General features: G+C 49.1%; 1 protein-coding gene across 9 annotated transcripts in view; it reads left to right on the top strand.

Annotated features, from left to right (window-relative positions):
- The window catches only part of PHKA2 (phosphorylase kinase regulatory subunit alpha 2), a 92,763-nt gene that overhangs the window by 74,760 nt on the left and 4,953 nt on the right, over window positions 1–13,050 (top strand). For 3 of the 9 annotated variants that reach the window (XM_063634968.1, XM_055269322.2, XM_063634967.1), the window contains exons 20-29: window positions 24–112; window positions 2,052–2,185; window positions 2,932–3,088; window positions 3,884–3,963; window positions 4,170–4,248; window positions 4,360–4,489; window positions 5,125–5,226; window positions 9,391–9,509; window positions 10,280–10,309; window positions 11,755–11,808. In XM_063634968.1, coding sequence (XP_063491038.1) covers window positions 24–112; window positions 2,052–2,185; window positions 2,932–3,088; window positions 3,884–3,963; window positions 4,170–4,248; window positions 4,360–4,489; window positions 5,125–5,226; window positions 9,391–9,509; window positions 10,280–10,309; window positions 11,755–11,808 — 974 coding nt within the window. Of the gene's footprint in view, window positions 1–23; window positions 113–2,051; window positions 2,186–2,931; window positions 3,089–3,883; window positions 3,964–4,169; window positions 4,249–4,359; window positions 4,490–5,124; window positions 5,227–8,082; window positions 8,369–9,390; window positions 9,510–10,279; window positions 10,310–11,754; window positions 11,809–13,050 lie in introns of those variants that run through there. The other 6 variants (XM_063634970.1, XM_063634969.1, XM_063634972.1 and 3 more) reach the window with 3 other exon arrangements.

Genomic DNA, 13,050 nt, shown 5'->3' with positions numbered 1-13,050 from the left:
CTCTTTATTCTTTTGTTTTCCAGTTGTTCCCATGACTTTGCCGACTAAAGTTCTAAGTGCCCACCGTAAATCACTGAATCTTGTTGATTCTCCTCAGCCACTCCTAGAAAAGGTAAAGTATATGGAACAGCTTTTTTTTAAAAGTATGTTGTTCTACAATGCAGGATTAGTCCCCAAACTCTTTCAAATGGCTAAACTCAAAAGAAACAGCATATTTCTCGATATCAGGGACCTTTCAGTTTAGAAACTCTGGGCTTGGATGTGAACCCAATCCCTTTGTTGTCTGGAATCTGACTTGCATCAATATGTAAATTGAATTTGATGCAAGCCTTTACATTTTGCCTGTAGAGAAAGCTACTACCTTGCTGCCTACTCACCAGAGTCTATGTGGCCACTAGAGGAAATAGCTCACTACCTAGCCCCGCCTAACTATTTAGCTGGCCAGGGTGGGACTACTTGTGGAACAGAGAACAGGACTCTTTGTTCCTAATGGCCTTTTAAAATTTTTCTTAGAGTCTCGCTCCGTCACCCAGGCTGGAGTGCAGTGGTGTGATCACAGCTTACTGCAGCCTCAACCTCCAGGCTCAGGCAATCCTCCCACCTCAGCCTCCCAAATAGTTGGGACTACCAGCGTGCGCCACCATGCCCAGCTAATTTTTGTATTTTTTGTAGAGACAGGGTTTTACCATGTTGCCCAGACTGGTCTGGAATTCCTGGGCTCAAGTGATCCTCTCACCTTAGCCTCCCAAGGTGCTGGGATTATAGGCGCAAGCCACTGTGCCTGGCTCCTAATGCTCTTAATGTAACAAAAAACAGTAAAAGATTCCTTAGGATACTGCAGGAAACAGATGGGCATAAAAAATTTACAAAATAAGATTCCTCAGGAGAATAAAATCTCAGGCTGTTCCATTAATTCCCACAATTTGTTATTTTATCCAGGACTCTTCCCTGATTCTACCCCACATGAATAGACTCTGCCACTCAGTGCCTGTTGGAGAAGATTTTACCCTGATTTCAATTTTAGGTTGTTTAAAACATCCTTTTTGCATTTGTTTTGCTTCCAAATAACTATACCATATGTGCAGCATGGTGCAGAAAGCAGGAATAGAGGAGCGAGAGGTCACCTCCAACCCCTCCTTAGCTCTTGTGAGGGCTTTTCGGCTCCATCTAGAAGCCGCTTGACACCAGGCAGATTAACAAGAAAAAGCATACAAAGGTGATTAGCTTTCTGGGTACATGGGGATCTTCACAAGAGAGTGAAGTCTGAAGAAGTGGTCAAAGCAAGATGCTTTTCTACTTTTTAAACAAAGAGTGATAAATTTGAGAAGCTAGGACAGGACAAGGAAAATCTGGCTAGAGGCAGTTATTAGGAAATATATACACAGGGCGTGTGAAACTAGTGGAAGATAAGGGTTCCTTGGGTAAGTGTATTTATACAGGTCCGTTGCTGCCCCCAGTTCCTGGGCTCTGGTGATATGGGCTATTTTCGCACCCTAGGAGTGTACCCCTCCCAGAGGCATCCTTATGGCTTGCTACCTGCAGAAAGAGACAGGTCAGCTACCCCTTTCTGAAACTACAGTTTTTCCAGTGTTTTCAACTCAAAATAGTCAATGTACCAATCTGGCATATTTGGGGACAGCACATCCCTCACACCTTCAGCTCAGTGAATGATCACCAAGCCAGTATACCTGGATCAATGACCACCTTCTGTGCCCCCCCTCCCATCTCTTTCTCCTTTTCTGGTCCAGAGATAACTGCTGTCATGATTCCTAACACCAGAGGTTAGTTCTGCTTGTCTGTGAACCTTCCATAAATAAAACTCACATATATTTTAACCTGTTCAGTCCAGTCTCTTGCAAATGTTGACCAGCACAGTGATTCACTGATCAAAAATAGCAAAAGCCTATAAATAAAGAGGTACAAAAAGTCATTGAAAACTGGAGCACAGCACAGCAATAGAGTTCCAAGACCAGATTGGTGTTTCACTTCTTGATCTTCCAAAAGTTCTATGCCTAGCCCATCTCCCTGCTTTCCGGCTCTTGTATGACCAGGTTCCTGAAAGTGACTTTCAGTGGCCTAGAGATGACCATGGTGACGTGGACTGTGAGAAGCTGGTTGAGCAGTTGAAAGATTGTTCGAACCTACAGGACCAAGCAGACATTCTGTACATTCTTTATGTCATAAAGTAAGTGTCTGAGTCCATTCGGGCAGTTATAACAAAATACCACGAACAGGTTGGCTTAGGAACAACAGAAATGTATTTCTCACAGTTCCAGAGGCTGGGAAGTTGAAACTCAAGGCCGATTTGATGTCTGGGAAAGCCTGTTTTCTCATAGATGGCGTCTTCTCATTGCATCCTGACATGGTGGAAGGGGCGAGTGAGCTCTCTGGCGTCGTTTTTATAAGGGCACTCATCTCCTTCAGGAGGGCTCTGCCCCCCTGACCTGATGACCTCCCAAAGTCCCCACCTCCTAATGTCATCATTGTGGGGGTTAAGATTTCAACATAGGAATTGGGGGAAAACAGACATTCAGGCCGTAGCAGTAAGTTTATGGTCTTTACTAGGCTAAGCTTTCTCAGTTCTCCTTAATTTTTTTCCCTAGTATTCTTGGCCTTCTAACCAGCCCAGGTCATGATTGTATTCACCCCAGTTACCCAGGATCACCAGGAATGAAACTTCTATCCCCTTCTCTGCCTACTGATGCTGGTCCCCCAGGATGAGAAGGCTATGTGAGGCCAGGAGGCCACCACGTCCTGATGTTAGGCTTCTGTTTCAAAGGACATAGGGAAGCTTTGGTCGGGCGTAACCCTCTCAGTGAGACTCATGGGCACTGGGAGAGCCCAAGCGCTGTGCAAAATGCACAGTGATCCATTCCTCTCCCAGTCTAAACATCCTGGACTATATTTCTGGGTTTTTCTACCTCTTGGCAGGGGTCCCAGCTGGGACACAAATCTCTCTGGACAGCACGGGGTCACCGTTCAAAACCTTCTCGGCGAGCTCTATGGGAAAGCCGGCTTGAACCAGGAGTGGGGTCTGATTCGCTACATCTCAGGCCTGCTCAGGAAGAAAGTGGAGGTCCTGGCTGAGGTCAGTGCGACTGTGCCGGCTGCCCATGTGTGCTCACTAGCTCGTGCCCCCTTCCTCTTCCACTTCCAATCTCCCAGTTATACCTTTTACCTGTGAAGGAGCCCCATTCTTTAACCCACAGGTGGAGCGGGCCCTTCTCTCCTGCCTGCCTGCTGCTCCAGGAAGGCGAGCAGAGGGAAGGAAATGCAAGTGGATTGGTTTTGTTCTTTCTTAGCTACGGAAAAAGACTCGCCAGGAAATCAAATGAAAGTGCTCTGTGGCCTGGCAGCCTCTTAGAGCTCTCTTTTTTCACACATCCACAGTACAGTGATCATTAATATTTATTACCCCAAGGCCAGGCAAAATCCAGAGCTGCTTTCTAAGACACTCGAGTTCAGTGTCATGATGGTAAAATGATGGCATTTATTAGATGTGAATAATGGGGAAACGGGTAATTTAGGAATTGAATATGGTTATTAACTCTTACCATCGGTATCTTCAGACTCATCCCTGTCTCACTCAATAGCAGGGAGTCCAATGTGTTTGCTAGTGGATGGGCATTAAACGCCCACTGACGGGCCCTTCAGAGCCAAGCCTGGGGCCACACATTGGAGACAGAGACCACAGACACCCAGCCCTGCCTGGGTTGCTTAGTCTGGTGTCTAGGTATGAATTTTCCAAATCAAGGGCAACATGGGTCATAAAGTTTATAAAGGTAAATGTACGATCTGATTGGCAGTGTCTCCTCCCCACTGCCTGTCGTCTTTGCCAGTCTCTCTCACGCTCTGCCTCTCACCCTTCCTCTTAACTGCGCAGGCCTGCACGGACCTGCTGTCGCACCAGAAGCAGCTCACCGTGGGCCTGCCGCCCGAGCCCCGGGAGAAGATCATCTCTGCGTAAGTCCTCAGCCTTGGGGACCTCAGGTTTGCGGGGGAGCCATGGGGAAAACATCAGCGCTTCCCAGTGTTCGGAGGAGGGGCTTTTTAAAGGCACTCTGTCACATGGATGCATCTAGCACAGAAAATAAGGGTGTTCCATGAAGAGCGAGGAGGCACTGTCTCAAGACACCTCATCATGTTCGTTACACAATGCTCCTTCCTAGGCCCCTTCCCCCAGAGGAGCTCACAAAACTCATCTACGAGGCCAGTGGGCAGGACATCAGCATTGCCGTCCTCACGCAGGTCTGGGGCTGGTGTGGGAGGGGCTGGGCCACAGCCTTCCTCAGAGTGGAGGGGACCCTTCAGCCACTCACCCTGTCTCTGAAACCGTATCTCTGTGTGTGTCTGCCTCAGGAGATTGTGGTTTACCTGGCCATGTATGTCAGGGCGCAGCCCAGCCTCTTTGCGGAGATGCTGAGACTCCGGATTGGACTGATCATTCAGGTGATGGCCACGGAGCTGGCACGGAGCCTGAACTGCTCAGGTGAGATGCCCGCAGCTCCTGCAGCTCCCGCCGCACCCCACTCCGACCACCCGGCCACGGCCTCCACTCTCAGGGGAAGACCTGCTTAGGTTATCTCGAACCCAGCATCCAAGCCTGTGGCAAGCTCAGGCCTTACCAGCTTCTCTCATTTAGATGGAACTCCCATCCACATGGCATAGAGCTGAAGTTCATAAGTCACGGAGAATGGGGCTCTAGTGATGTTTACTATTACAGCCTCAAAGGCGATGCGGAATCTTCCGCCCTGTACCTGACATCTAAGCTCCTTCCTGGATGCCCTTGCTATGAGATGTCACCCCCATTTTATAATACCTTCACTGGGAGAAACCCTACCAATTTGAATATAAAAATCCATCATGAGACATCCAGCGTTGGGGATCATACATTGTGAAACATCATGTGTCTAAGAATTAAGCAGATACATGATTTAAACGGCAGCATTTAGAATCCCCACGGAACAGTGCAGTTCAGCCCCAAAGCAATAGTGAGGTTCTCCTGAACAGGGGGACCTGCCGCGGCATCTGCTGTCACCTCCCTCCCCACCCACGTCCACCTGACCCTACCTTTACCCACCACCAGCCCTGTGTCTGGGACACTTACAAGATATTTGTTTTTAGGAGAAGAGGCTTCTGAAAGTTTAATGAACCTCAGCCCTTTCGATATGAAAAATCTCCTGCACCATATTCTAAGTGGGAAAGAGTTTGGTGTTGAAAGAAGTGGTAAGTCCCATGCTCCTGTTAACGTCTTCAGGGAGCTGCCTCCTTTACATGCAGCAGACATTAGAACCAGCACTGTGGGGCATAGCGAATGTGGGAAGGGAAGGCTCCTACCTGAAGGAGATGAACAGAGTCCTAGGCTCAAGCTTCCTGCTTTGGGGGCTTTGGGACTCGCTCGCAGTGTGCTGGGCGAGCTTTTCTTGCCCAGGTTGGCACAGCATGTGGGTGTGGTATACCGCCTCCTGTAGCCGTAAGCACCTGGCACCATCACTTATGCAAAAGTGTTGGCTGGGCATGGTGGCTCATGCCTGTAATCCCAGCACTTTGGGAGGCTGAGGTGGGCGGATCACGAGGTCAGGAATTTGAGACCAGCCTGACCAACGTGGTGAAACCCCGTCACTACTAAAAATACAAAAAAAATTAGTCGGGCATGGTGGCACGCGCCTGTAATCCCAGGTACTCAGGAGGCTGAGGCAGGAGAATCACTTCAACCCGGGAGGTGGAGGTTACAGTGAGCTGAGATCGCGCCACTGCGTTCCAGCCTGGGCGACAGAGCAAGGCTCTGTTCTCAGAAAAAAAAAAAAGTGGTAGAAGTGTAGGGGACCCCGAATGCCAGGGTGAAAGGGCTGTCCTTTCACACCACCTGAGCATCCTGGCCTTTGGTTTGGGTGAAAATATTCTCAACCCAGCCTCACATCACCCTCCACAGGGCAGGGAGGAGACCCCTCTGTGACCTCACAGCATGCTCGAGCTAACTTATTTTGCTTTGTCCTGCCTTGCTCACTCTGTTTTTATCTGAACCGGAACCCTGCTTGCAGTGCTGGGAAACATAATCACCCAAGTCCTGGCGTGATTCTTGTTCTCAAATGTTCCCTAATTATAATTGAAGCAATTATCATTTCTCCTCCTCATAAAAAAGCTAAATGATTTGCAGGCACGTTGGTGAATTTATTTCATCAAGCCAAAGAAATGCACTGTGGGCTATCATTCCTTTTATTTAATAAGAAGGACATTGGGTACTTTGTATGTTTCCTGATCATGTGCTGGCTGCAAACAAAGACAGCATCGTGCAGTCAGATGTGTTTTGGTGGTTTTTCTCCTTTCCTGAAGGAGGGGTGCTCAAAATGCTTTTGCAAAAGTAATTTCCAGTTCTTTCCAAGGCAGAGTCCTTGAAATGGTAATGTACGAGATAAATATTTAATGTGTTCTGCTCATCATTATAGTATTCATGGCTTGACACAGATAATTACTAAAAATTTGTCATTAGATGTACAGCTATAGATGCTATGAAACTAGGAACCGAGTAATGTCATTTGAAAGTCATAAATATGTGTGATTGCAAGCAAGAACAGAAGACATGCTGTCTTTTTAACATATAACATCATTTGTTAGCTGTCCTTTGTAATTGCTCAATTTTTGTAAATTAGGAAGCCCAAATAGGCTTAGAATTTTGATTAAATCCTGAGATGTCTGAGATAAATGTTTCCAGCGAACACCCACCCCGGACAGCCCCTCTTGTAGCTTCCAGACCCTTCTCCTTCTGTTTTCCACTTTCCTGGGTCTGTCCTTCCTCCCCAGCTCATCACTGAGTCTCCCTTATGGGCTCCTGCCTCTCTGCTGTCCTTTAAATGTTCTTGTCCCCAAGTTCCTTATTTGTTACTACTCCTCCTGGACAGTGCCCTCCACTCCCATGACTCCATTGGGGTCAGGTGGGATGGTGAGGGTTGCAGGGGATGCTGCCCGAGGAGGTGACCTTTGAGCTGGGCCTGGCTTGCCAGCACAGGCAGATGCCCAGTGTGGTGCAGGTGGCCGGGAGTCGAGGGGAGGTAGGGCTCGAGTTGGTAGAGTTTCAGGTGATGCTGGGAGGACTGTTTGGCCTTTGTCCTGAAGACAGCTAGACCTGGGAGGCTTTGGAGTGGGCAGTGATACGATCACGCTTGCCTTTTAGAATGATTGCTGTGACCACAGCACAGAGGCAAGGCTTGTGGGTGGTGGGGCTAGGGACAGGTTTGAGTCCCGAGGCTGGTGCGATAGGTTGGGAGTGAGAGGTGGTGGCCTGGTGCAGTGCATCAGTGGCCTCTGGTTGCCTCCACCTCCAGCCCCTGGCAGCCTGGCTTTCCTAGCACTTCCCCCTCCAGCCCGAGGCCCTTCTCCAGCTGCCACCTTCATTTCATTTGGCACCTCGCCCTCAGGCCTGGGCATGGGCTCTCCTCCAGGCACCGCTGTGGCACTGAATTCTCCTGCATTCACACCTGCACCTGCTGCCCAGACAGGGCCTGGCACCAGGAGGCCCTCTGGATCATCCAGCCCATGGCCACAGCTGCCCGGGGTGCCAGCCCCTCAGGCCCGCAGCAGTTTTGTCATTTTCCGGGGGCATTCCGAGAGTCACATGGGACTGGGGACAGAGCCCAGCAAGGTCCATGTGGGTCCTACACATTAGTCATGACGAACCCTTTAGAAAAATATTAATAAAAATAGGATTGGTTATATCATTGACCAGTCAACACTCACCAGATCAAACTCCATGCGGTCATGAACTATGATGTGATAGAATATTTAATGCCAGGGAGAGACATTCACTATACAAGTATAAAAAGGCAGGTCACAGAACCATACTTATGTCCACAGAATGTATGTATCCATCTCATGTTTCTGTATCTATACGTATGTATGTGATGATACTGTTTTGTTAGTTAAAAACATACACAGTCATAGGAAAAAAAACTGGAAGGATCATGACTGAAATATCAAGAGATGTTAGTTCTAGCTTCTGTAGTTCAGTGGTCTCAGATGTCTGCAAGGAAGGTGTGCTTTGGGGTTTTTAAAAATTTTTATTTATTTATTTCTAATTAAATATAGATACGAGGTCTCACCATGCTGCCCAGGCTGGTCTTGAACTCCTGGGCTCAAGCAGTCTTCCCACCTTGGCCTCCCAAAGTGCTGGGATTACAGGTGTGAGCCACCGTGCCTGGCGTCGGGTATGTTTTTTGTTTGTTTGTTTATTTTTTGAGACGGAGTTTGGCTCTTGTTGCCCAGGCTGGGGTGCAATGGCGCAATCTCAGCTCACCGCAACCTCCATCTCCCAGGTTCAAGCAATTCTCCTGCCTCAGCCTCCCGAGTAGCTGGGATTACAGGCATGCGCCACCACGCCCAGCTAATTTTGTATTTCTAGTAGAGACAGGGTTTCTCCATGTTGGTCAGGCTGGTCTCGAAATCCCGGCCTCAGGTGATCTGCCCGCCTCGGCCTCCCAAAGTGCTGGAATTACAGGTGTGAGCCACCGTGCCTGGCTGGGTATGTTTTATTAGAATAATTTTTTACTTATCCAAAAGCAAGAGTGGGCACGGTGGTTCATGCCTGTAATCCCAGCACTTTGGGAGGCTGAGGCGGGCAGATCACTTGAGCCCAGGAGCTCAAGACCAGCCTGGGCAACATGGCAAAACCGTGTCTTCACAAAACATACAAAAATTAGCCAGGTGCGGTGGCGCACACCTGTGGTCCTAGCTACTTGGGAGGCTGAAGCGGAAGGATTGCTTGAGCCCAGGAGGCAGAGGTTGCAGTGAGCCAAGATCGCACACTCCAGCCTCAGGAACAGAGCAAGACTCTGTCTCAAAAAAATAAAAAATCATGGCTGGTTGCGGTGGTTCACACCTATAATCCCAGCATTTTGGGAGGCCGAGGTGGGTGGATCACAAGGTCAGGAGTTTGAGACCAGCCTGGCCAATATGGTGAAACCCTGTCTCTACTAAAAATACAAAAATTAGCCGGGCATGATGGCGGGCGCGTGTAATCCCAGCTACTTGGGAGGCTGAGGCAGGAGAATGTCTTGAACCCAGGAGGTGGAGGTTGCAGTGAGCCGAGATCGTGCCACTGCAGTCCAGCCTGGGCGACAGAGTGAGACTCCGTCTCGAAAAAAAAAAAAAAACATATCTCACTGTGTAAGGGGCTTCCTGGCCACTGTGTTATAATGATGCTTAAGTACTCTGCACACTTTCGTTTACTCCTTTAAGAGCTAAGTGCTGCACCCGTGCTGCTCTCGGTGCTGGAGACACAGCACTGGCCAGGCAGAGAAGGCCCTCATTGTCAAGTGGGGGAGACGGGGGCAGATCCTGCCTCGGGTTGGATGCCGTAGAGTTCCTAAGAACCACGTGTGTGTGTTTCCCACCCAGTGCGCCCTATCCACTCCTCCACATCCAGCCCTGCCATCTCCATCCACGAGGTGGGCCATACCGGAGTCACCAAAACTGAGAGGAGTGGCATTAACAGACTAAGGAGTGAAATGAAACAGGTAAGAACACCTCGGTGGCAGCGAGGGACGAGTGGTGGTCTCCCTACCTGGGCTTACCCCAGAAAGCGACAGAAACCTAGGGCATGAGGCTGCAGCCCACTGTCTGTAGAGTGGGAAGTCCCTTCTGTCTGGGATCTGAACACACCCCTGTCCCCAGATAGATATCCCAGAGCCGGTCATGCGCACCCTCACCCACTCATCCTTAACCTTAACGTGATGTTCTCATGAATGTTCCAGAAAATACCCTTGTACATGCTTGCCTCTGTTCCCGAGAACCACTCCTAGGAGTGGGCCACAGCCATTGAAAAAGTAGAGTCATGCAAAAAGTCACCGAATCATCTGTGTCCTTCAAACGAAATAGCAAGAGGGCTCTGGAAATAGACCGAATGCCCATGATACTTGGATTCTCCACCAGCCACAGGGATCTCTTTTCTTAGTTCACCTTTAATTCCTGGTAAAAAATCCTTTTGAACTGACCGCACAGGGCCGCAGCTCAACATCGCAGTCTTAATGTGCCGGGTGCTGTGCTAGGCCTTGCCCGGGATCCATGCTGGGAAAGAGTTTCCCTCTGACCATGAGAAATGCACTCGAATTTTCTGCTCCATTTTAAATGCTGGTCATGACCCACTAAATTGAGTCCATGATGCACTCATGGGTCACCCCCTGCGGTTTGACCAACATGGCCCTGGATTAAGAGAGAGGGCAATAGAAGAAGCACGCGTTCTTGGCTCAAAGCTGGTTTTGATTTCCTGATGTATTTTTGCTTTCAGATGACTAGGCGGTTTAGTGCTGATGAACAGGTGACACCCCTTTGCCTTGTTCGTCCTTTACTTCCTGTTCTTTCTGGCTTGAATGTGGAAAGTGAGGCTGTGACTGCAGCGTGTGAATGTGTGGAGGGCGGCTCTATCCAGCAAATGGGCTGGGGCACAGGCAGAGAGCAGGACTCGAGGGCAGGAGAGACGACCTTGCCCCATGCCTTTAAAAATAATCTGTTTCTCAAACTCTTGGGCTTTGTAGGGTACTTTGTGAAAGAGATCATCCAGGCTCTGCCTCAGTGGGAGTTTCTATTCAAAAAGAGGGAACTAAATAGAAAACTAAATAGGGGGAAATGCGGTCATTGGTTATATCAGTAGAAAGAATGCTGCTATTCCTGTCCTCAGATCGCCTGGGGGGACTTAACCCTGGAAGGAAAAACATGTAAGGATGCTCTTCTTTTATATCACCCTGGTGACATATGTTCTCCTCCCCCCTCTGGGAAACTGGAGTCGCATTTCTAATATTTTGATGTGTATTACCACAAGAGCCTAGAGGAGACATCTTAATGACATGTAAAGGCTGATTCCACATGTTGTCCAGAGGTAAAACATGCTTTATCTCTCCTAATTTATGCTGTTTCCAAGTAGGGAACTGGCTTTTCAAACATCTTCCCTTGCCAGCCACTCGGTGGCATCGTCCCTCTGTCCCCACATCCCGATGGCCTGACCGTGGGTGAATCTGAGTAGTTCCTTCCGCCTCCATTTCATGCTGTTCTTGCGTGTTATGGGGACGAAGTGATCACCTCTGTTCTTTGCTGGGCTTAGAGTCACCTAGCTAGTACAAACTTTGACCACTTATGTCAAGGAACATATTATTTGTTCCAAAAATGTAATAGGTATTATGGTATTTTCAATCTCTAGTCTCTTTTGCAAGACTACTGTGTAGATAGCACACTGTACCCTTGCAAATTAAGGGTACATTCTAGATTTTTAGACGAGGAAATACTTATTTGGCCAAAGGTATCAGCCTGATCATCATATTCATTCATTTAATGAATATCTACTGAATGTCTGTTAGGTGCAGCATGTTAGTGTCAGCTGTAGGTGTTTGGTTCATCTGTAGATTTTCACAATTCTTACCATAAAATATGAGCATTTCATGGCTGTGAGTTTGGAAAATATATTGTGTCCTAACTTGATGCACCCTCCACATATGACAGGAACATTTAATATTTACGTTCAATGGTAACAATTCATGTTTTTAAAAAGAGCAGTTAGTCAGTTTCACGTGGAGTCGAAGCCCAGAGCGGTGCTTGCAGGTGCCCCTGCACCTGAGCTTGCCTATGTGTGTTGCTGTGGGACCTTCTCTGCGCCCGCATTCTCTGCTGCTGCTTTCTGTGGGTGTTTCGGATGCTGCTCCGTGACCCTCCTCTCTGCTGTGTCTTTTGGTGTCATTGCTGTCAACTGAGTGGATTCTTTTTGTTTTATAGTTCTTTTCTGTGGGCCAGGCCGCGTTCAGCAGTGCGCATTCCTCCAAGTCTGCGGTAACAGTGCCCCGGGATTATTGTGTCCGTCCCCGCTCCTCCTCGCGTCCTTCCTCGTGCTCCCACCTCATGCCCAACTTCTGAGGATTCGAGCAGGGCTGAAGTGTTTTCAGTGGGATGCTCACAGGCTCCTCCAACTGGAATTCTGAGGAGGGTAGAAAGAAGGCCCCAAAGTGCTTGCACTGAGCTTTGTTCTCCGTCTTAAGCTCTCAGCTCTCTGTCTGTGCTCCTTGGCACAGTGTGGGTGAGGAGTGTCCTTCTCACCAATTCCCAGAGCTTCTGGAAACTTCGGGACATTAGTTCCATGCCTCCTTATGGAGCCTAGATGGTGAGCCCTTGCCCACATGTGCCGACTAGCACTCTGCACCTGCCATGCCCCAGATCCCGTGCAGGGCTGGGATTGTGCTCACCACAGAGCAGAGGCTGAGTCTTCCTCCTGAAACTGGAGGGCCCAGATCGGCTGAGTCATTGAGGAGTGCAGCTGTAATTACTTTTATTTGTGTCTAATTGTTGCTTTAAGTGACAGTAATGAGCCCAATGGAATAACCCAGCCGAACTGCGTTTTCAAAATAAGATCTGTTGAAATCCAAGTGCTGCAGAAAGGAGAGCTCCGCCTCCTGCCCTGCTAGCACACTTCAGGATTTCACTTTAACCCTTTACATTTGACTGTGCACATTTGGTATGTGGCACTATTGAGAAATGAAAGCGCCGATAGTCCCAGGCAAAGAGATGTGTGAGCGTGAAGGTTATCCCTTCTCGACCTAGAGGTCTCGAAGCTAGAAGCCCCGCAGGGCAAGACAGAAGGCTGGGAGCTTTGCCGCAGGGAGGGGATGCGCCCCCACTCACGGAGGCCCGCCCCGCCAGCGGTGGGGAGCCTCTCAGACAGTGCCCCCCTCTGGTGCCTGAATCAGTACAGCCATTGTTGAAGTGGGAAGGAGATGGCGCCCTCTTCCCTCACTTCAGCAAAGTCAGCCCCAGTTCAGAGGCAGCCATTGCCCCAAATTAAGATAAAGCCCAGTGCCTAAGAATAGGGAAAGCCGGAAGTGGGATTGCAAAGGGTGGGTGAATGGACCCTGATCTGCGAGGTCCTTGCCACTAAACGTGGGCTTCACTGTTTGTCTTCCCCCGCGTCATGTGTTGCCTTCTCTGTGGTTCCTGTCCTGTGGAAAGGTGTCTGTCACTTCTCTGTGGCACTGCAGCAGTGAAGTGGGCACTATGGAGTTTGTCTCCCTGGGCCATGGG

The sequence above is a fragment of the Symphalangus syndactylus genome, chromosome X (genome assembly GCF_028878055.3).
Source record: "Symphalangus syndactylus isolate Jambi chromosome X, NHGRI_mSymSyn1-v2.1_pri, whole genome shotgun sequence".
Lineage (NCBI taxonomy): Eukaryota > Metazoa > Chordata > Mammalia > Primates > Hylobatidae > Symphalangus > Symphalangus syndactylus.
The sequence above is the reverse complement of the archived record's forward strand: the minus strand, read 5'-3'. Positions and strand labels throughout refer to the sequence as shown.